General features: G+C 39.5%; 1 protein-coding gene across 1 annotated transcript in view; it reads left to right on the top strand.

The window, feature by feature from the left end:
* The window catches only part of CSMD1 (CUB and Sushi multiple domains 1), a 1770408-nt gene that overhangs the window by 1451919 nt on the left and 295222 nt on the right, over positions 1–23267 (top strand). Inside the window, exon 26 of the mRNA XM_075557189.1 lies at positions 9297–9499. Coding sequence (XP_075413304.1) covers positions 9297–9499 — 203 coding nt within the window. The remainder of the gene's footprint in view (positions 1–9296; positions 9500–23267) is intronic.

The raw sequence follows: 23267 nt of genomic DNA, 5'->3' as shown, positions 1-23267 counted from the left end.
CGTTTGTCTACTGAGATACCCCCAGGGGGACATATCCCCAGCTCTGACCCATAGTGACACCAGGCACAACAGAATGAAACCCTGCCTGGTACTGTGCCATCCTCATAATTGTTCCTATGCTTGATCCCATTGATGCAGCCACTGAGTCAATCCATCTCGTGGAGAGCCTTTCCTTCCCTCGCTGCCCCTCCACTTAACAGGGACTGGTTAAGAGTATAAGATGAAATCTTGCCATCCTTGCCTCTAAAGAGCACCCTGGATTTACCTCTTCCAACACAGATCAGTCTGTTTGCAGTGCCAGGGACTTGCAGTATTCTTCTCCAGCACCATAATTCAAATGCTTCATTCTTCTTTGGTCGTCCTTATTCAATGTTCGTCTTTTACTTTCATATGAGGCAATTGAGAATTCCTTGGGTTGGGTAAGTCACACTTAGTCCTCAAAGTAACCTTCTGGTTCTTTAATGTTATAAAGAGGTCTTGGGCAGCAGATTTACCCAATGGGACACATCTTTTGATCTCTTGACTGCTTCTCCCTGGAGCACTGATAGCGGATCCAAGTAAGACAAACTTCTTGGCGACTGCAACCTTTTTCCCATTGATCCGGGTGCTTCCTACTGGTCCATTTGGAAAGCTTTGAGTCCATTACATTCATTTTAATCCACAGTGAAGGCGGCCATGCTTTATCTTCATCAGCAAGTGCTTCAAGTCCTCCTCACTCAGGTTAATTAGCCTTCTTTCCATCTCGATGCCACATTCTTCTTCATATAATCCAGCTTCTGTGATGATTTGATCAGGAGACAGATGGAAAACGTGTGAGCGTCTACAACCTTGTCGCTCACCTTTCCTGAGGTGAGACCATCCACGTGCCCTCGTTCGGTTTGCACAACTGCTTCTTTATCATTGTGTGAGTGCCTGATAAGCACACTGAAGTCTTCTTTAATTCCCATCTTTTAAGTTTATCCACGGTTGATTACGGTCCACATATTTGTAGGCTTCTGTGTAGACAACGAAAAACAAGTAAATATATTTCTGGTATTCTCTGCTTTAAGCCGAGATCCATCTGACACTAGCATGATACCCCCTTGCCTCACATCCTCTTCTGAATCCAGCCTCAACTTCTGGAAGTTCCCTGTCAATATGCTGCTACGACTGTTGTTGATGATCTTCAGCAAATTTCACTTGCATCTGATATCATTACTATTGTTCTATAGTTGGATAATTCTTCTGGTTCACCTTTCTTTAGAATGGGTATACATGTGGATTTCTTCCAGTCAGTTGGTCAAGTAGCTTTCTTCCAAATTTCCTGGTATAGATGAGTGAGTGCTTCCAATGCTTCTTCAGCTTGCTGGAACATTTCAAAAAGAATTAATACCGAAAAGCACTAGTTGACATCCCACCATGATGCACAAGAACCAGTGACCCTGAAGGAAGTTCAAATTCCACTAAATGCACTCGCAAAAAACAAAGTTCCAGGAATTGATTGAAATGTAATGTCCTAAGTGACTTGAATTATAGATATTAATCTTCCATCACTTTCCATCACATCCATTGCTTTCATGTTTCACTGCAAATGAAACATTTATAAGTTTCTATTCGCCGCCTATGCTATTGCAATTCCATCTTAATGTATGTTCCCCTTAGTCTCCTACTATATCCAGACCTGTAAATTCTTACTATCTTTTAGGGCACAATTAAAATGTCATCTCCTCAGCCAATATTTCATTCTTATTATCCCACTTAAAAATAATCTATTTCCATTTCTCAATTCCATATTCCCTTCAAAAGCTACCATTCTTCTTAATGTCTCTGCTAAGGTCATAGTCATGTATCAAGACATTTAAGCTAGACCTCTTAGTATTATGAAAATTTCTTTCACACCTACATTAAGTTCATCATCAAAGCCCATCAGCCGATGGTTGGTTTCTATGAAAAGAAAGTCAAACTTACCTTCCTCCTCAAACTTTTAGCAATTCTGACACCAGCTATCTCACCAATGACTATGAATCAGGTTTAAGTGCACACCAGTACACTCATTTTATAATTGATTGCTATTTTTATTTTACATTTTAACTTTGGAACTCATACACAAGAAAGAATTCATTTTCAAGAGAAAATTCTGGAATTTAATTTTGTAAAAATACTATACAGATCAGAGCTGGGAACACAGGGAATCCAGAACCCTTAATGAAAAATCCCTCAGGACCAATAATGAAAGTAGAGATACCAGGAGGGTAAGGTGAATGTGGGGGAAAAGGGGGAACCGATCACAGGGATCTACATATAACCCCCTCCCTGGGGGTCAGACAACAGAAAAGCAGGTGAAGGGAGACATTGGACAGTGTAAGACATGACAAAATAATTATACTTTATAAATTATCAAGGGTTCATGAAGGAAAGAGGGTTGTGGAAGGAGGGTAAAAAAATGAGGAGTTGATACCAAGGGCTCAAGTAGAAAGCAAATGTTTTGAGAATGATGATGGCAACAAATGTACACATGTGCTTGACACAATGGATGGATATATGGATTGTGATGAGTTGTATGGTCCCCCAGTAAGATGATTTGATATAAAGGAAAGAAAGAAAGAGCGAACGAAAGAAATGGAAACACAGCAAAGAAGTGGGATAAGTGATGTTACATGATGGGCATTTCAATATATGAGACCAATCAAAATAGGTATGACTTGTGGAATGAAAAATGAATGATCTTCTCTGTCAACTCCACTCAATTAATAATAAAAAATATTTTTATTTTAAAAAATACTATATGCCAAAGTGTTCGTGCATTGAGGGAGGACGTGAGTAGAGGCACAAAGTTCGTCTGCTACCTTGATCCTTAACATATAAATATATTATATAGAGCTATATCCCTATCATTATATATTAATACATTTACATATACATGCCTGTATTTATACCTCTATAATGGTTGTTTGCCTCCTAGTTCCTTCCTCTATTTCGTTTTACTTTCCGCTTGTCCCACTACCTTGTTTGACCTTTATGAGCTCTCAGTCACTCCTCTGGGTTACAATTCACTTGGTCAACCCCCCACCTTGTGTTTTACACCCTTCCTGCCATTGATTTTAGATCTCTGTAGTTTCTTTGTCCCTGAGTCTGTTGGCTTCCCCCTCCCTTTCCCCCAACTCCTCTTCTCCCCTGTCCCCCTGGAACAATCAGTTCCATTGTTTTCTCCTTGGAATTGTTTATCTTGCCCATCTTATATAGCTAGACATGAAAAAGAGGAAGAGGAAGAGGAAGAAAGTACATAAATAGTTCCAGGTCTGGCTGTTGACTCTTAGGCATGTTTTCTGATTGAGTCTGATGAGGTACCAAGCCCTGCCCTCCCAGTCTGAAGTGGACTTTCAGAATTCCTCTGGGACTTTGTTGCTCTTCTCCCCTCGCTCCTCTGTTATGTTCCCTTCATGTTTTGCCCCAGTGTTTGGGAGTCAGACCAGGAACCCTTCCCACACTGTGTCTCCAAGGCTTGTGGGTCAGTGAGGGGACATAATGTGTCATGGTGGGGCTAGCCCTATGCTCCTCTCTGTGATTTAGATGCTCAGAGGAGGAGTGTCCTCCTTGGGGCTTGGTGGGCCAGGATTCAGTTCTCTCTCTCTCTCTCTCTCTCTCTCTCTGTTTGGTCTGGGAAGACCTGCCAATCTCTAAGGTCTGTATCTTCTGGGCAGAGGGTTGACGTAGCTGGGACACAGCCCACAGTCCTCTCTGCTTGCTGGTTCATGCCAGTAGGTATGCTGCCCTCAAAGCTTGCTATACCAGATTTAGGTCTGGTCCCTCTCTTGAAAGGCCTGTGGAGACATTAGCAATACTGTTTAGCTTCCTGAAAAAGTAACAATAGGTCCCTATTTCAGCAGGAAACCTCCTGTCAGAAGATACTCACCTATATTGGTCCTTGGTTGGCAAGCCTAGGGTAGCTGCCTTGCTCCAAGAACAGGGAATTCCACTGTGTTGTTGGTGCTGTTCACCAGTTCTGCTGCTGCTGAACCGTGCCATTGCGTGCCATTTCTGGTGTTACAGTTCACTCGCTCTCTTTCTCGTTCTCCTATAAGTATTTTCAGTTACCAAAACTAAAAAGGGCAGCTCTGCTCTGTCCTTTAGGATCACCAGAACTGAATCAATGACCATGAGTTGAATATATATATATATATATATATATATATATATATATATATATATATATATATATATATATATATATATATATATATATATATATATATATATATATATTCATATTGCAAAGCCCTGAACTATCCTCCCACATGTTGCAATGTTTGAACCTATTATTGTGGTCACTGTATCAATATATCTTGTCTAAAATCTTCTTTGTCACTTACCCTATGCTTTATCAAACAGTGTGTGCTTTTTCAAGGACTATTCTCACCTGATAACTTCTCTAGGTATGTGAGACAGAATTCCTTGGTTCTAAGTAGCACTCTTGATAATCAATCTCTATGAGAGATTTAACTGTTCTTCTGGCAGTTAATGGTAGTTACATATTCTTCCAAAATCATAATTAAAATGCATCAATTTTTCTATGAGCTTCCTTATTTATTGTTCAACTTTTAAATACATATCACATGATTTAAAATATCATGGCTAGAATCAGGTGCACCTTAGAAATTAAAATGACATCTTTGCTCTTTAAAGAGGTCTTGGCAGCAATTTTTCCCACTGTAAAATGATTTCATGACTGTTGCTTCCATGAGAATTTATTGTGGATTCAAATCAAATGAAATCTTGACAATGTCGATCTTTCTCTAATTATCATTGAATGTGTGTTGATTCAGTTGTGAGGAGTTGAGATTTTCTTTACAGTGAGTTGCAATCTTTACTGAAAAACGTATCTTAGGTCTTCATCACTCTGTCCTTTTGACTTTCAGAAGCAAGGCTGTGTCACCGAGCCATCCTCTAATTCCCCAATTAATTCTTAATATATTTCTGAGATTAGTTACGCAGCATAGAGTTGAATAAATAAGATGGAGTGATATAAACTTGACACACTTTTTTTCTGATATTAAACCAAGCAGTATCCCTTTGTTCTTTTTAAATGATGGTGTCTTGGTCAATGTCTATGTTCTGCCTGAGAACAATAAGGGTACTGGAATTCCCTCTTTTCATGATGTTACTCCTAGCTTATTATGATCCACACAAAGGGATGTCTTTGCATAGATAACAAACCCTAAGGACACATTTTTCTGCTATTCTCTGCTTTCAGCTAAGGCCCATTTGACATCAGCAGTGGTGCCATTTGTTTGACTTCTCTTCTAAGCCTGACTTGAATTTATGGCGACTCTTTGTCTATGCATTGCTGTGTCACCTTTCTTTGAAATGGGGCACACATTTGTACCTCTTCCAGTGTGTTGACCAGGTGGTTGACTTCCAGAGCTCTCAGCAAGGATGAGTGGGCGCGTCTAGGATTGCATGTGTGTTGAGATGTTGTACTTGGTATCCCATCCATTTTGGGAGCCTTGCCTTTCACTGATGCCTTCAGACAACTTGACACTCTTTCTTTAGTGAGTGTGACAATCTCCATACTTACAGTTCACTGCTGCTTGTCTAGACGTTGGGCAATAGTTTGATTTCAGGTTTGAAGAACAATGTAGGGCCATAGACTTGAAGACACTTCCTGTCTTGGTAGGTCCGTCCAGATTATGAAATTCTGTGTCACATGTCCTCTCTTCCTGTCTCATGCTGTTCTGACTTGTTTGTTGTATTCCTGTTCGGCATGTTCAGTCATGGCACAGGGTTCCCTCTCGTAGTGCTGGTGTCCAGATGGAGGAGGCGGTGCTCTGTGTAGCCATTATTGCTGTACTGTACTTCCTCCTTTTTGGATTCCAGATGAGAAAATATCAATAGTTTATCTTATTTGGATGTGTTATAGACTCAAAAATCCTTCACCGTACAAGAAGGTAGAACATAAATTCTATTAACTGTATTAGGATGATTAACTAGGTTGTCCCTTGAGACCAAGTGAAAAGAAGGCCTCCCAAATGGTGGCTGGTTATGACTGTTTCTTCTCTTTCCTATAAATGTCCCACCAGTGTTGCTTCTCAACTCAGTTGTTGACAACTCCACCTTTCTAATCACTTTGGTTAAAACAACAACAACAACAAGCAGAGTGGCCTTGACTACTCTATGTCACCCCTGCTTCATCCAGTTGTGTTTTTTTCAAATGCTTCCAGACTCTCACAGCCTCTCAAAACTTCTCTCTTAGTCTTTTCCAAGAAATATTGTCCTACTACTTGGATTACTCAAAGTGCTCATGGACTGAATTTTCTCTACAGTTTGTGGCCACAGAGCAATTCAGATGAGCTATTGTACAGTGTAGGTGAAATCACAGTTTTAAAAAGAAATCTGGATCTGGCACATTACTCAGAGCAAATCCTTAACGTAGCCTCCAAGCCCCATAGGCCTTGTCTCCTCTCTCCACACACTCTCATTTACAACCTCTACGACGGCTTTGAACTCCGCTCTCACTCCACGTTCTTCTCAATTACAGCCACACTGGGTTTCTAGCTGTTCCTAACACACTGGAGACCTGCTCCTACATGAAGGCTTTGCTTGGATCAGCTCTCCCCTACATAGACCTACAGTCTAACACACGTCTTCACCTCCTCAAAGTTTCTTCTTAAATTTTATCTTCCCAATCAGACTTATCCTGACAATTTATTTGATACTTCAATCATATTGTACGTTCACTTCTGTGTGTTCACTGTTATTTATTCTCCCCTAGTTTTAAAAAGATTTAATTGCATTTACTCCCTAAAGAAAACAAAACAAAATAACTCTCGACCATCAAGTTGACCCCATTTCATATAGGACAGAGTAGAACAACCCCTGTGAGTGTCAAATACTGTAAATTGTTACAGAAGTAAAACATCTTCTCTTTCTCCATGGAGTAGCTGGTGGGCTTGAACTGCTGACCTTATAGTTAGCAGCCCAACTTACAACCCACTAGGCCACCAACATTTCCTAGTTACCACCTACTCACATGCACTACTTATTTATTATGGTTGAAACTTATTATTTGTCTCCTTCAAATAAAATATAAGCTCCATGTAGGCAAGTTTTTTTCTGTGTAGTTCACCAATGCTTCAAAGTCATTCCAGAATGCCTGGTACATAATAAAGTATTCATTCAATAAAAATGTTTGTTTAATTGTTGAATTGATTGAAGTAGGCATACCTTACAGAAGTAACAAGTTCAAGCTAATTAATAATCAGCAAAAGGTGAAACAAGGTATAATTCTACAATCATCAAATTTTCTATCGGTACAGTTATTTAATTCTGATATATTATGTATTCACGAAGATGTAATAAAACGAGGACATTTATAACTGGTGTTTTATAAGTTGCTGCAATTTCATTGAACACACACTTGTTCCTCTCTTTGATATCCCACCAGGAGACAATTGACTAAATACAACAGGATGGTTGCATTTTGTTAATTTATAAGAATTAAAACATAGAAGCTAAGTTTTTGTTGGTAAAGGACTAGAAAAGTGGCATAGTAATTGAGACCATTAAAATAAATCCATAAAATGGAACGTTTGCCCATACAGGAATTTAAAAAATACAAACAAACAAATTTGAACATGATATAAGTACATATATGCAAAAATTATATTTGTTAGTTAATAATGATGAAACAGTATATAGTACTATATATTGTTTAGATAGATGCGTATGCATGCATACATATTCAAATCGTGATAATATGTTTAGATAGATGCGTATGCATGCATACATATTCAAATCGTGATAATATGTTTAGATAGATGCGTATGCATGCACACATATTCAAATCATGATAATATAGATGGCAATGATGCAATCAAGTCAAGTCAACCTGTAGCAGCTCTATCGAGGCTTTCTGAGACTATCAATCTCTGTAGGAATAGATCATCTCAGTGTTCTCAAGGAGTAGCTGGTGGATTTAAATGGCTTGCCTTGAAGTAATAGCACCTAGAAATATCAGTATCTGGGATAGGAGAAACACTCATTAGTGGAGTGACTGGGGAATATAACAGTTCTATTATACTTTATTTTTTAAACAAAGAAAGTTATGAAGCAAATAGGACAAATTTATTGTAATAGGTATACAAATTTCTGCTTTATTCTGTAATTTTCTCTTTAGTAAGCATATTAAGTATGATATTATATACTTCGCACTCTGAAGAATAAGGTAGATTTTTTATTAGGTCATATTAAATTAAATTTTGACACATAAATCATTTTCTTTATATATCCATTGTGTTTTCATCTTATTTACAATTAATATACACTAAGCAAGAAATGAAAAACTCTAATGCATTCATATTAGAGATTTTTTTTGGTATTTTAGTTTACTTTTTAATGTTTGCAATGTCTTAAATAGGATGACATATCTGCTGGTATTTAAAAATGTGAACTCCCTCAGTCAATGAAATTTTTTATTTGCTCTGGAAAATAATTGTAACTCTAATTGAAATGTTTTAAAGTACCGTAAAGAGGTTCATATAATGCATTTATCCTTTTGTGTGGGGACTTCAAATACTTTTTTCTGAAATAAAATTGATAGGGGGAAATTTAGCAGTAGATCAGATCATTCAGATACAGTTAGAAAAATGTGCTTCAGGTGTGAAATGCAGTGCCTTTAACAGCACTTCTCTCCTGATATGAATGCTACCACCTAGTGGGCCCTTAAGGAAACACACGAACACATTATCTTGAAAAAAAAACCCCAAATCAAACTCACTGCCCTCCAGTGGATCGAGAGTCCACTCATAGATACCTTATAGGGCTGGGTAAAACTGCCCCTGTGAATTTCCAAAACAGTGGTTTTGAGTTGCTGACCTTGTGGATTGTAGACCAATTTGAAACCACTAAATGGTCTTAGAAATCAGGGACTCAATAAGCGGGAAGTACGTGGCGAATGGTGGCGTGAGCAGTTCAGTGGTAGAGTTCTTCCTTTCTGTGCAAGAGGCCCAGGTTTGATTCCTTAGCGATACAAAGTACACCCTGCCTTATCTCTCTGTTAGTGGAGGCTTGTTTGAGGCTACGATGTTGATCAGGTTTGAGTGGGGCTTCCAGACTACAATGGACTAGGAGGAAGGGCCTAGTGATCTGAAAATGGGTCCCTGACTATTGAAGAGAGTGCCACAGTCCAATCTGCAGTAACCATGGTAATCGTGCATTATCGGTCAGAACTCTGCCCCATTGTACCTGGGTCACCATGAGTTTGGGGCTAACAACAATACAGATTATGAAGAGTAAATGTGTAATATGTTCTTTTTCTTCAGCCTTCATTTCATTGTTTTTGACACTGAGATGGCTCATGATATCCTCAAGGTCTGGGATGGTCCGGTCGACAGCAACATCTTGCTCAAGGAGTGGAGCGGCTCCGCGCTCCCAGAGGACATCCACAGCACCTTCAACTCGCTCACGCTGCAGTTCGACAGTGACTTCTTCATCAGCAAGTCAGGCTTCTCCATTCAGTTCTCCAGTAGGTGACGCGGCTAGCTTTTTAGCGATCTCCATTACAGCATGGGCCACAATACTATCATTGTGCTGGCACTGCTTTGTCTATCCTTCAAGAGATGACGTTCATGATGAGTGTAATGTGTTCTTGCAAGCCCACATCTCTTTTATGCAATTCTGTTTTATTATCAGAGAGAGAGACCCGATGAGTCTCTGTATTTATATGAAAATATCTTACTCTATGGGGTTCAATTGATTCATAAATACTTAATGTTGGGCCCATGTCAGATGCAGGGCTCTACCTGAATATAAAGTTTATCTTTGATATTCACTTCAAGGCACCAACCTCAGGAATCTCAATTGCCTTACTTTTTCTCTCTGCGATGGAAACTATTGGCCGCCTGTCTGCAAACGAGGCCTGTTTAGATGCTCTACTCTTAGCTTTCCTCCTTCGAGGGCCCCTGTCTTTCCCACCCCCTTAGAACGAAGACTTCAGCCAGTTAGTGTGAGATACGGAGTCCCAGCATAATTACTACTGAGAAATCACGTGTGCATATTTGAGGTATTATCTCCTGAGGTAGTGCCCATCTTTGCCAGCTCACCTCTCTTTGATTAATGATTTCCTAAGTAAGAACGAGCGGAGATATTTTGTAGCTGTTCAACCTTTTAGTATCCTTCAGATTGCCCCATGTAGTGGTGTCATATAATTCGGTAACACACAGGGTCAGTTATAGTCTTTAAACAAGTGGAATTTGCACATAAACACATTCAGACTCAATTTATCTCTTGGCAGGTCACTGGAAAGCCATATTTAGGATTTACATAAGGAAATTGACTTAGGCCAAGTTAATACTTTAAAAGGTTGCTAATAAAATTGAGGTGGTAGCCTGCACAATTCTTAATACTGATTTTACTGTGGTTTGAGGCAGTAATTTCCAAATGTGTGTTGTGTAATATCTCTCTATGGTTTGATTTTTGTTGTTTTCTGGTAAAAATGTCAAAGTACTCTGCATTGGAAAAGTGCTTTTTATTTTATTACTATTTTTGCTCTCTTTTTTTTGGTAAGATAAAAATGCCCTTTCTCGTATGCAATGGCAATCAGAATAGATATTAGAGTTATTTACTCACCTGGATTAGAAAATTAGGACATGGCTAAGGTTCTAAGGGTGTGTCATTTGTCTCTACCTCAACCTGTTCTATATTCAAATGAACCTTTCACAGATCTCTTTAAAAAGAAAACACTCATGAATAGCATCAGAGGTAAAAGTGTGAACACCTGGTTTACAGACTACAGGGTAGCCCAAGATCCATTTGCAGGTCCACCTATAAATTAACCCCTGGTGAATCCCCTGTGACCAAAGTCAAGGTATATAGATAGCCTTGTAATGACACAGAGAACATTGTAAAGATGATTATGGTAGATCTAGTTATGTTAAACTGTGATATATTATTTGATCTCCCATTTAATCCATTTAAAAGTTGGTTCTGTTAGATAAAATATTTTTTAAAGACTATTCAGTAACAACTTATTTTTCTATAAAATTCATTATGCTTTCTTTCCAATCTGAACATCTCTCTTGTTGAGGTAAATTGCATTTATTTGAGGATCATAAAATTAATTGATACATTAAATATATTGGGACTTGATCATTTGTCAACAAGATCTCAACCATATGAGATACTAAAAAACAGAAATTTAGTTCAATTTATTCATATTGTAGTTTTATAAATGTTCTCATTTTAGCCATATGGTTTAACTGAATACAATGATACAATTACCCACCTTTCATTATAAGTTAGCCAAACCCCAAATATGATATATGGTTTGGCAGTAGTATTGTAATAGAAAAAATGTAATGTGCCCACTGAATGAGACTGTTTTTAAACAGCCTTCATAATATTATATATTTAAAACAATTGAAAGAAACCATTTAAAAAAACATAGAAACACCTGGGATGGCACAATGTAGAAACACAACCTCGAACGTGTTTCGATGGCACATGAAGCATCTGTCCTGGACTGCAACTAGGAAATGTTGAGCTACACGCTGGGCTACAAACCACATGGTTGGCATTTCAAAACCACCAGCCACTTCAGGAGAGAAGTATGAGGCTTTCTACGCTGTAAGGAGGTACAGTCTCAGAACTGGCAGGGGCAATTCTACCTTATCCTATAGAGTTGCGGTGAGTCAGAAATCATTTGATGGCAGTGAGGTTTTGTGAGATTTAATTGTTTGAGTATCACATTATATATCTGAACTCATTTTTTATTTGTAAACTAAGGATATTGGAAAATTTTAAGAATGGTTTATTTACAAATACCTACAGTTTTGTATCAAATGTTTTAAAATATGAAAATGTATATGCCAGGGTTATGTCTATTGACCATCCTTAATCAATTTGCTGGTAAATGATTCAAGAAACTGGCTTATATGAATAATAACATGCATGAAGATTATAAAAATGCTAATTAACTATCTGAAATATGTAGTTGACAAAACCTTGCTTGTTGAAAGCCAAGAGATTCCAATCACTTATTGATGAAGATCCACGACTACAGGCATCAGTATGAGTATCCATAGAAGGCATCTCAAGAAAAAGAAGCAGCATCATAAGACAGAAAGCCAAAATCCTGTCATTGAGGCATTTCTGACTCATCGTGAGCCTGTTGGACATAATAGCGCCTTCCCTGTAGGTTTCTGAGACTACAGGAGTAGAAAAGCTTTATCTTTCTCCCATGGAGTGGACAAAGGAAAAGCAGAGAGGTCACTTTGAGGATTAAGGTGTGCCTGACCGAAACCATGACACTTTCAATCACTTCCTATGCATGCAAAAGTTGGATAATTACATAATAAGGTAAAGCAAGTGAGAACTGATGTCTTCTGATCACGGGGTTGGCAAAGACTATTGAACACACTGTGGAGCCCCTTAGGGTCTCTGTGAGGGGGAACTGGCCGCAACACGGAACCCCGGAATAAAGAACAAATCTGTCTTGCTCTTGGAAGAAGTGTGGCCAGGATTTACCTTAGAAGCAAGGCTAACCACTTTGTCTCAAGTCCTTTGGGTAGGCCATCAGAAATGACAGACCCGGGGAGGGATGTGATGCCTAGTAAAGGAGAAGGGCAGTAGAAAAGAGCAGAGCCCAGTGAGACAGATAGACACAGTGGGCACAGCAAGGGACTCAAGCATAACAGTTGAAGAAAGGCTCAGGACTGAGCCAATGACATTCTGTGGTGCACAGGATCCTGCCAAGTTCCAGTCAACTCTAGGACACACAGCGTTTTATATTTTCGATTTTACCTTTCTAAACTTTCTCTACCCTTCTGTAATGTGTTCTGTGATCTTTGGGAATGATCTGCATAGAGATGCTCTCTGCTTTGCATTAGAGAAATCTGGCAGGGAATGTACAGGCTAGGGGTTAAAATGATTTTTAGCAGGGAAAATATCAATGTGAACATCTGTATTTGAGAGACATTTGAATTAGCAGCTAATTCACAATTTAAAAATGAGTTAAAATATCTTGTTCTTTAGCATTGTAATGAACATTGTATTATATATATATTTTTTTTCTTTTCTCCCCCTTCAAACTCAAACGTGTCAGTCCACTAGTACTTCCTTCTCAAATATTATTTTTCCCTGAGTGATGTCCATCACCTCCCCCAAGTATAACTGCTTGTTCAACATTTTTACTTTGAACGGTGGTACATTGCAGGTAATTTAGCACTTGGAATGAAATCCCAGGCACACCTATCTCTCCCCAATGACGCTTGCTGTTTGGGACCTTTTGCTTTCCCTGAAGAGCCCTGGTGGTATGGTGGCAGCGGTAAAGAGTTTGTACCTACCAGCTGTTCCACAGCAGAGGGAGGTGGCAGTGTGTTTCTGTAAACATTTGCAGTCTTAAAAATCTTTTGAACTTTCCTCTAGTTCCTAAATGCTTCCTACCAACCATGCCCCCACCACCCTGCCCACTATCATGATCCCAATTCTACCTTACAAATCCGATTAGACCAGAGGATGTACACTGGTACAGATAGGAACCGGAAACACAGGAAATCCAGGACAGATGATCTCTTCAGAACCAATGGTGAGAGTGGTGATACTGTAGGGTAGAGGGACGGTTGGTTGGTAAAGGGGAACCTATTACAAGGATCTACATAAACCTCCTCTCTAGGGGACGGACAACAGAAAAGTGGGTAAAGGGAGATGTCAGACAGTGTAAGACATGGCAAAAAATTAATAATTAGGAGGCAAAGGGCATGTATGGAGGTCTAAATACAGGCATGCACATATGTAAATATATTTACATATGAGGATGGGAAAATAGATCTATGTGCATATATTTGTAGGTTTAGTATTAATGTAGCAGATGGACTTTGGGCCTATTACTCCCTCAATGCAAGAACACTTTGTTCTACTAAACTGGCATTCCATGATGCTCACCCTCCTAACACAATCACTGAAGACAAAGTGGGTGCGTAAGCAAATGTGGTGAAGAAAGCTGATGGTGCCCAGCTATCAAAAGATACAGCATCTGGGATCTTAAAGGTTTGAAGATAAACAAGCAGCCATCTGGCTTAGAAGCAACAAAGTTCACAAGGAAGAAGCACACCAGCCTCTGTGATCATGAGGTGTCGATGGGATCAGTTATCAGGCATCAAAGAACAAAATATCATATCATTGTGAATGAGGGGGAATGTGGAGTGGGGAGCCAAAGCCCTTCTTCAGACAACTGGACATCCTCTCACAGAAGGGTCTCAGGGAGGAGATGAGCCAGTCAGGGGGGCAGTGTAGCAACAATGAAATATACAACTTTCCTCTAGTTCTTTAATGCCCCCCTCCCCATCATGATCCCAATTCTACCTTACAAATCTGGCTAGACCAGAGGATGTACACTGGTACAGATAGGAACTAGAAACACAGGGAATCCGGGACAGATGAACCCCTTAGGACCAGTGGTGTGAGTGACGATACTGGGAGGGTGGAGGGACAGTGGGGTAAAAAGGTGGAACCGATTACAAGGATCTGCATATAACCTTCTCCCTGGGGGACAGACAACAGAAGGGTGGGTGAAGGGAGATGTTGGACTATGTAAGACATGACAAAATAATAATAATTTATAAATTATCAAGAGTTCATGAGGGAGGGGAGCTGTGGAAGGAGGGAAAAGATGAGGAGCTGATACCAATGGCTCAAGTAGAAAGCAAATGTTTTGAGAATGATATGGCAACAAATGGATGGATGTATCGATTATGATAAGAGTTGTATGAGCCCCCAATAAAATGATTTAAAGTTAAAAAAGCAAGTAAGCTTTTCCAAAGTGTCCACTTCTATAGGAAGTATGCCTTGAGCTCAAGAAAACTTCTTTCTAATGGCATCAGGGTATGAGCTAATAAGGGGGTTGAGTTCAACCAAAACTCTTCTTACAACTGCTTGGCTGCTCACAGCAGATGCTGTTATGGCGTTGATTGCACTGTGTGATGTCACGTCATGGGCAATTACTAGGCCCTAACTGCCCAAACTTCGATATGCAGAGGACATACCCTTACTTGCTGAAAGAGAGGAGGACTTGATGCAGCTGCTGATGAGGATCAAGGATTACAGCCTTCAGAAGGAATTACAACCCAAATCCTCATAACTTGACCAATATGACAGTGACTTGTATGTTGTTGGGGAAAATGGAGGAAAGATTCAAGTTAAGGATCTTGTCTTGCTGAGACCCACAGTCAATGCTCAGGGAAGCAGCAGTCGAGAGATTAGATGACACATTACATTCGGTTAATCTACTGTATAAGACATCTTTAAAGTGTTGACGGACAAACTTTGAGGACTAAGGTGGGCCTGAGTCAAGCCAGGGTATTTTCAATCACCGCATAAGCATGTGAAGGTGGACATTGAATAAGGAGGACTGAAGAAAAATTGATGTGTTTGAAGTGTGGTGTTGACAAAGAATATTGAAACTATCGTGGACTACCAAAAGAACAAACAGATCTATCATGGAAGAAGCACAGCCAGAATGCTCAGTAGACACAAGTTTATAGTGCTAAATTTATAAATATATATAGAGAGTGCTTCAGCCCTTCGAGTTCTGTTAACAGTCAAAAACAGCAGAATATTTTCATTTTGTTAGGTTTAGCCTACATTGTTTTCCATGAACATAATTTAATCCAGTCAATACTTTTGTTTCATGGAGATAGCTTGCCTTGCATTAAAACAATATTGGAACACAAACAACTATTTACTGACCCATCAGCCCACTGCCATCCAGTTTGTTACTGACTGCTAGTGATCCTGAGTAGGATTTCTGAAGCTGTGAATCTTGGGAGTAGATAGCCTCATCTATTTTCCACAGAGCCTCAGATAGGTTTGAACTGCCAACCTTTTGGTTAGTAAGTCGAGTGCTTACCAGACAAAGCACGGACATATTATATATCTTAAATTTGTAAGACTGTGTGTGTTTATAAAGTAAAGCGCATACAGACACTTCCTTCCATGTGTGTTTACTAGAAGACATTTTTTTTCTTTACTAGAAAAATTGATTGGTGATGCACAAAGGAATCAAACCCATTAAAGGTCCATTGTCTTGCCAGCTCTGCACAGCATGTAAAACATGAGGACATGAACTGACTAGTGCAATTATGTTAATTGTAATCAGCCTAACACTTTTCATTAAAACTTAATTACCATTTAATCATGCATAAAACGAAAGAAAATGGAGTTCAGCACACAAAACTGACCTTTACTCTAGGGGTTAAATATACTTCAGCTGCGGTGTTGTGGCCTGAGCTGTCAGCCTCCCACTTTTAGGAAAAGTGGCATGCTTTTCTTATGGACTCTGGAGTAATTTTGCATTCTCAGTGTCGTGAGATTGATTTCTCTGTAAATAACCATAATAACTCAGCAACTACATGACATCTCTCTCTAATTCACTTTATTGAGAGATAATTTAATGGATACTTTTCATTTAAAGAAAAACTGTGGAGTATAATGAGGGAAGACTTGGGACTTGCCAATTGCTGAGCAGTGGAGGAATCTTTTAAAAGAAGGAACCCGTCCTAAACTTTCAATTTACAGGCAGAATTCCTAAGCAGGGGCAGGACATGGCAAGTGTACAGACAGCACAGCTTAATCGTCACTCACAGAATGTCCCCGTGGGTCTAGCAAAGCGAGCCAGACATCTATAGTTAGAGTTGACTGTTAACAAGCAAGTACCTCAGGGCTGAAGAGAATTTTATTCAGCTTTGTTTCTCCAATGTGGGGCTCTTGACAAAGATACAAAGAATATTTGCTAAAGTATTGGAGACTAGACTACCGGCTTCCCTACTCAGTAGTCGGTGTCTTGCCCCGTAGTGGCTTGTGTGTGGCTGTGATGTGCGAAGCTATACCACATTATTTCCAATGCCAGCAGGGTCGGCCAGGGAGACTAACAACATTCAGGACGATGAGAGACTATGATTCAGGAAGAAGGAGTGGACTGTCAGCTACAGAGGGATTAAACACTGAAGAGCTTGTGAATGGCAGCCAGAGGCAAGCGCCCAGCACGGCAGGCACGTGCAGTTTGTTTGTGCTTCGCCTCCTGTGGCGTGTGGTCCAGAGGACCAGTCCCACGAGTCCGCGAAAGAAGGAAGGTCTTCAAGGAGATGGAGTGACACAATGACGGCAATCATGGGGCCAAACCCAGCAAGGCCCCCATTCCCTCACAGGCAAACATGCGAACACTGTTTCACTGTGTTGTACGTGGGGTCACTGTGAGTCTGAGCTGACTTGATGACACTGTGATGTTTTGATTAATGTTCATTTTATTTCTCTTGTTCCTACTATCCATGGAATCGCTACACAGAACTCACAGACAAACGTCATGATTAAAGGGTTTATTGCAAAAGTTAACAATTTGCATTGCCCGTGAGAAACTGAGCTGTATATCAGGACACATCACAATGTTTGTTCAGGTCTGCTAATCAATTCCCCAAAGGGTAAACCACTCCACTGGAAGCCTCAGCCCAAGCTCCATTTGCTAGCAAACCCAACTCCTTGACTTAAGGGCCCACTCCACTCCACTGGATGCCTCAGCCCAAGCTCCATTTGCTAGCAAACCCAGCTACTTGACTTAAGGGCCCACTCCATTCCACTGGAAGCCTCAACCCAAGCTCCATTTGCTAGCAAACCCAACTCCTTGACTTAAGGGCCCACCCATTCCACTGGACGCCTCAACCAGGGGCACCCAGCTGCCTTCAACGAGTCAGCAAGCCCAGCATCCCCAGCCCAGTGGACATAGGCACCCCGCTTTGCAACCAGCTCCTGGCACAAAAGCACTGGGCTCCCTGGCTCCATGGGTTGGGAAGTCCATCATCTGCTACCTTGCTGTGGCCCTGGATCTGCTGCTGTTCCACTGATGTCGCCGCTGTCTCTAGATCCCGGGGGCTCACTGTGCAGGAATCTGCGATCCATAGGATGACTCCATGCCGGGCTCCTGCTGGTGTTAAGCCCCCCTCTCCTTCCGCTTACAGGGCTCATTTTATACACAGGAGGCTTACTTTATACACTCCTGTGATTCCTGTTTCCATGACTCACAGGTAAATCCTATCAGCATCTTCTTGTACCTCCTTTCCAGACCCGTGCAGGAAAAGGTGATTTGTTGGGATGAAAGACTGGCTGGGAGAGCCACCTCAAATAATCCACTGCCCATGCAGCAGCATGTGACAGCAGCAACACCTCTTGTGTTATCTCTTTCTCACTTTTGGTTTAATGATATTTTGCCTTTTTTTGTTTACATACATATGTGTGTATTCATGTGTTGGTGTGTATTTTCTGCTCTTTTATTACATTTAGGTAATTTGTTCCAGTTTCATTTTGAGTTATTTATTTGAGAAAGACTATAAATTATTTAAGTAAATATATTTTTATGCTTACTCTCCATGATCCTTAGGTTGATTCTAATTTAAGAGTAATTACTCAATAGATGCTATTTGAATTTAATTTTAAAGGCGACATAAAGGATATCTTTACCCAAATAGCTCACAGTTTTGTCAAACAGTTAAAATACAGTTGAGAAACAGACTTAAGTAGTGTACTTGGCAATATTTAACATTATCAACAGCTATAAGCTATTCAAATGATAAGCCTTGAATTATAGTCCAAGAAAATATGTACTATTCACATACATGCAGTGCATTGAATTATTTATTATAGTTCTCCTATCCATTGTCTTAAGTGTCTCCCACCAGAAGAGCTTATGGATCTTGGTAGGAAGGGGGCAGGGGAGAAACTGATTGGACTCTGACTCAGCTATGAGGGATTGTTCACAGGATTTAATGTGATTGCCATCCGTCTACATATAAAATGAGCTATGTAGAAGCAGGAAGGAGAATTTCACAACGAAAAAAAAAGGGGCCAAAGGGAAGAACTAGGAATGGATTGTGTCCTTTGGTTCCTGATATATCTGAGCTCTGAACCTCCTTGATCCAGGAGGTAGCTTTGAGACCAGAGTAGTATCAGAGCAGCAACATCGGTCATGGACACCCAAGCATACAAACCAACTAAAGCTGAGTGCCTTTGAACTGGAGACTGAGTTGTGGAATGAAGTCAGTCTTGGCAATTAATTGGCGGGGATGGGCTTGCTGAACAATGGAACTGGAGCTGCAGTTGAATGCCTTCAGGTTGAAGCTTATGGTGGAGTGGCATGCCTTTTGGGCATTTATTGGCAGCCTTAAAAGGGCTTTGTAACATTTTCTGAATTCGGTAGAGACCAGGCCAAGAGTCTAAGGACCAAAAGGGGCCTTCCCATGGGCAGTGCAGAAAAGAAATGGTCTTTATTGAACAAATGTATGCAGAATATTTCTCACCTGTTAACTTTCCTAATAAGATCCATTATTGTTTCATCTGTGAGTTCTGTGTGGCCACTGAAATGTATTATGTAACCACATCACAGAAGTAGAGTGTCATGGGTCAGATGTTTGGTGTCAGAATATGTTAATGAGGATGCAGAGTAGGGGCCTATCTGCCCTCTGCCTTGTGGCAATCAGTCTTGGAAGCTGAAGCAGGTCAGATTGTCTCCCATACCACTTTTGTACACATTATCCTAAATATTGAAATTAATTCGCACTGTGAAATTGTGTGTGTGTGCGCGCACCCATGTATGAGCACACACGTGTGTGTGCTTATATATTCCTGGTCTTGACCTTTTCCCATCTTTGACGGCTCTATAACCTTATGCATGCTTGGTAATCTCTCCCAACTAGCAACAATGTGGGCTTTGTAAAAGACACATGAGGGCATGATTCTTTTGCAAACCGTTTTAAAGGTTTGTTGACTATTTCTCCAAAGAGTAAGGATTGAGAAACCGCTGTGACTTACAGAGTTTTTCCAAATTTAAGGAGTCATCATGACACAATAATGTAGTCATTCTAGTGACATGCTGACTCAAGAAAGCCCGACAGTGCTTTCCACCGAAGGTTTGTGAAATAGACTCGCTTGCCTCTCTTCCCTGCCCTGCTTCACACCCCTCATTTCAAATGGACGGCACGAATCTCCAGGCGCTCACTTCACAGGAAGGAATATAGAGAATGTAGTTTTGGTTTTGACAGGTAAAATATAGCAAATAAACATTACTTTATAATGCTTTTGTTATGATATGGAATCTTTGCATAACAACCTGAGGATTTATATGGTGAAATTGATAATGAGGCATTTGTTATCAATGAAGAACAAATTAATATGCAGAACACTTTGTATAATTAATTTTTCTTCTTAAATCTGTCTTGCTTTTTCTATATACATTCATTATATATATTAGAAGATCAAGGAACAATTTAAGTAATTAATAGGAGTGGATGATTATCAAAAATTCTGGAAGAAATATAGTTGAAGTTTCTATTTCAGTTCTAGTTTCAGATCTAAAGAAATCTAAATGTGAGTAGCTAAATAGTCTATCCTTCATATTCATGACAGTGTAAAATACCTTATTTCCCCCAAAATAGACAGTGTCTTATATTAATTTTTGCTCCCAAAGTTGTGCAAGGTCTTATTTTCAGGGGATGTCTTATTTTTCCATGAAGAAGAATATGGTACAGATTTATTGTTTTATTAAAAGAGAGCTCACACTTCCTTTCTGCTCCGGCTGCGCTGTGGCCAACAGTGAGCTGCGCGGCAGTGCCTGCCTCTACTGTCCAGAGCCCAGAGTTACTGTAGCTTCGGGGGGCCTTACTTTTGGGGGAGGTCTTATTTTCGGGGGTGTCTTATATTTCAGTGAGAGGCAAAACTGTAGGGGGGTCTTATTTTCGGGGGATGTCTTACTTTCGGGGAACCAGTGTAGTAGTGATACTATTAGAGATAGTGGTTTAAAGTAACTTTAAGTAATATAATAAATTTAAGCCACAAAGAGCAAACAAGATTAAGTCAAAAAGTATTGTTACTAGGATTTCCATTTATAAATGGACAGGTTTATTCCAAAGTCAAACATATCTACAGTGAGAGGAAGTCTGCAGACAAGTTCTCTCAGGAATACAAATAAAGGTTTCATTCCAAACAGTGAATTTTCCAGAGAGAGCTATTTGTCCAGTAAACGTCAAGGTCGAGAAATTAGCTCAGGTGGTTATAGCAAACATTTTTGAGGGGATCCAATAAAGGTAATCGGTAATCTTGGTAGATTTATTTGAAGATATAAGATGATGATGTATCACACCAAACCACACCAAGCCCAACCAAACCCAATTCACGTGCATAAGATTCAAACAGATCAAAAGCCTAACTCAAGCTCACTGCTATTGAGTTGATTCCACTCAGTGGCCCTAAAGTAATCTAGGTTTTCCAAAATTGTCGATGTTTACAGGAATAGAGAATCTTGTCTTTCTCACGCAGAGGACATGGTGAGTTTGAACCACCAACTTGGAAGTCATCAGTCCAATTCATACCTGACAGCACCACCAAGACTCCTTTATTAGGAAGAAATTGAAGAAAATGGAAAGCAATTTTGCTGAAACAAATGCCAGCGAAGTTGCTCCAAAGAATTTTTATCTCCTCCATCAGGACAATATCCCTGCTCTTTTTTTGAGGGAAGCAGGGAGTGTATTATAAGAATTCCACTGAGATTCCTGACTCCATTCCCCTACAGCCCTGGTTTTGTACCTTCAGACTGACTGTTTTTTGTTCTCAGAGGGGAAAGATTATTGAAAAGGCCAACCGGGTCCCTGGATGCCTGCCCTTTGATGTGGTGTCATTTGAAGCGGGCCTCGTTTTGCAAGAATAAAGGGACATCTTGGAGTCGATTCTGACGCATAGTGATCCTACAGAACAGAGTAGGACTCTGAGACTGCAAGTCTTTGTGGGAGCAGAAAACCCCATCTTTCTCCGAGTGGTTTTGAACTGTTCACCTTGCTGGTAGCACCACATTATCCCCAGCACTCCTTGCAGGAAGTGTTAGAGAGATGAGAGTCATGTCTTCAGAAAAGCTTAGACCCAGCTGTAGGATATGTCAAGAATCAAATGCTTAATGCTTTAGGCTTTTGTTTAATAAAAATTCCTATGATTTTATAGTAACACTCTCAAATTACCTTCATACTTGTTTTTTTCTCCAAAGATAACTATATTTGAAATGATGAAAGTAAAATTGCTAATTAATATTTTAGCTCAGAGCATTCCTTTAATAATTCTTTCATTAAAGATAAAGCTCACAATGTAATCTTAAGGATTAAAATCAGTGATTCAAGTACTACTATGAAGAGTTACTAATTACTTATATTTTTGTGTCTTTTATAAAAATGTTTAAAGGGCATCATTTAACCTGGTCTAATTTGAATAACTACAAGGCATATATATCTCACACAGTTTTGTAGATAAATAAAAATTAAAATATTAGTTTCCCAGAAATAAAAACATGAATGGATTCCTTTTCTTAAGTTGGACATTTATTATAACCCTTTGCCTTTATTATAATTATATCAAAATATAATTATTGATTTATTTTGGATGTTATGGGGTATTTTTCCCCCTAATTATTAATTTCAATTTAGGCTTAAGCTTGATTCTATGACATACGTATTTTGTTACCTCTTAAGTATCAAGACCATAAAAGCAAATATTTTACTTTATGAGCATTATTACATAGAATTCTTGAGAAGACATTTCATAGTAATGTCATTATTTCTGCCTATGCCTGTGCTGCCACTGATAAAACCTTTCACATTTTCAGAAATATTAACAAGTCTATTCAGGGAATTCTTTCAATTTTCTTTTTTCTCTGTTTGGCCCAAAGTAGCAAAATTAATAGAGACTTTTAGGTAAATATTAACTGACTTAACTCAAAAGTCCTTTTTTGTTTGGTTTGGCTCTTCTCTTGGGAGACTAATGATCCTAACTTGCAGTAAGGGGAGGTGCCCATAAAGTATAACGCACATCTTCAAATTAGTCAGTGTGTCCCGAGTGACAAATTAAGAAAACCTTAATGTTATATCATCTCAGGACATTCAAGCAAAGCGAGTTTTGTATGAAGTCTTGGTAATTTTTAACTTCTTTGAATATTGCCATTACAGATTATTGTAAAAGAACATTTATACTACGGACAAAAGCATATGAGTAAAAAGGTTAATACTCTTCATATAATTTAATTGACTACTGCATTTTAGCTATACTTGTTTCATGTTAAAATTTTAATTTTAAGTGAATTCTTGATTCACATTTAGTTGTGAGGTATCACAGTCACCCCTTGTATCTCTTTCTCCACTTCCTTCAGTTGTGGCTTCTTGCAAAACTACAGCACAGTCGCACTCCCAGGACACTGACAGTGAGAGTCCCGTTAGAGG

The sequence above is a fragment of the Tenrec ecaudatus genome, chromosome 8 (genome assembly GCF_050624435.1).
Source record: "Tenrec ecaudatus isolate mTenEca1 chromosome 8, mTenEca1.hap1, whole genome shotgun sequence".
NCBI classification, from domain to species: Eukaryota; Metazoa; Chordata; class Mammalia; order Afrosoricida; family Tenrecidae; genus Tenrec; species Tenrec ecaudatus.
The sequence above is the reverse complement of the archived record's forward strand: the minus strand, read 5'-3'. Positions and strand labels throughout refer to the sequence as shown.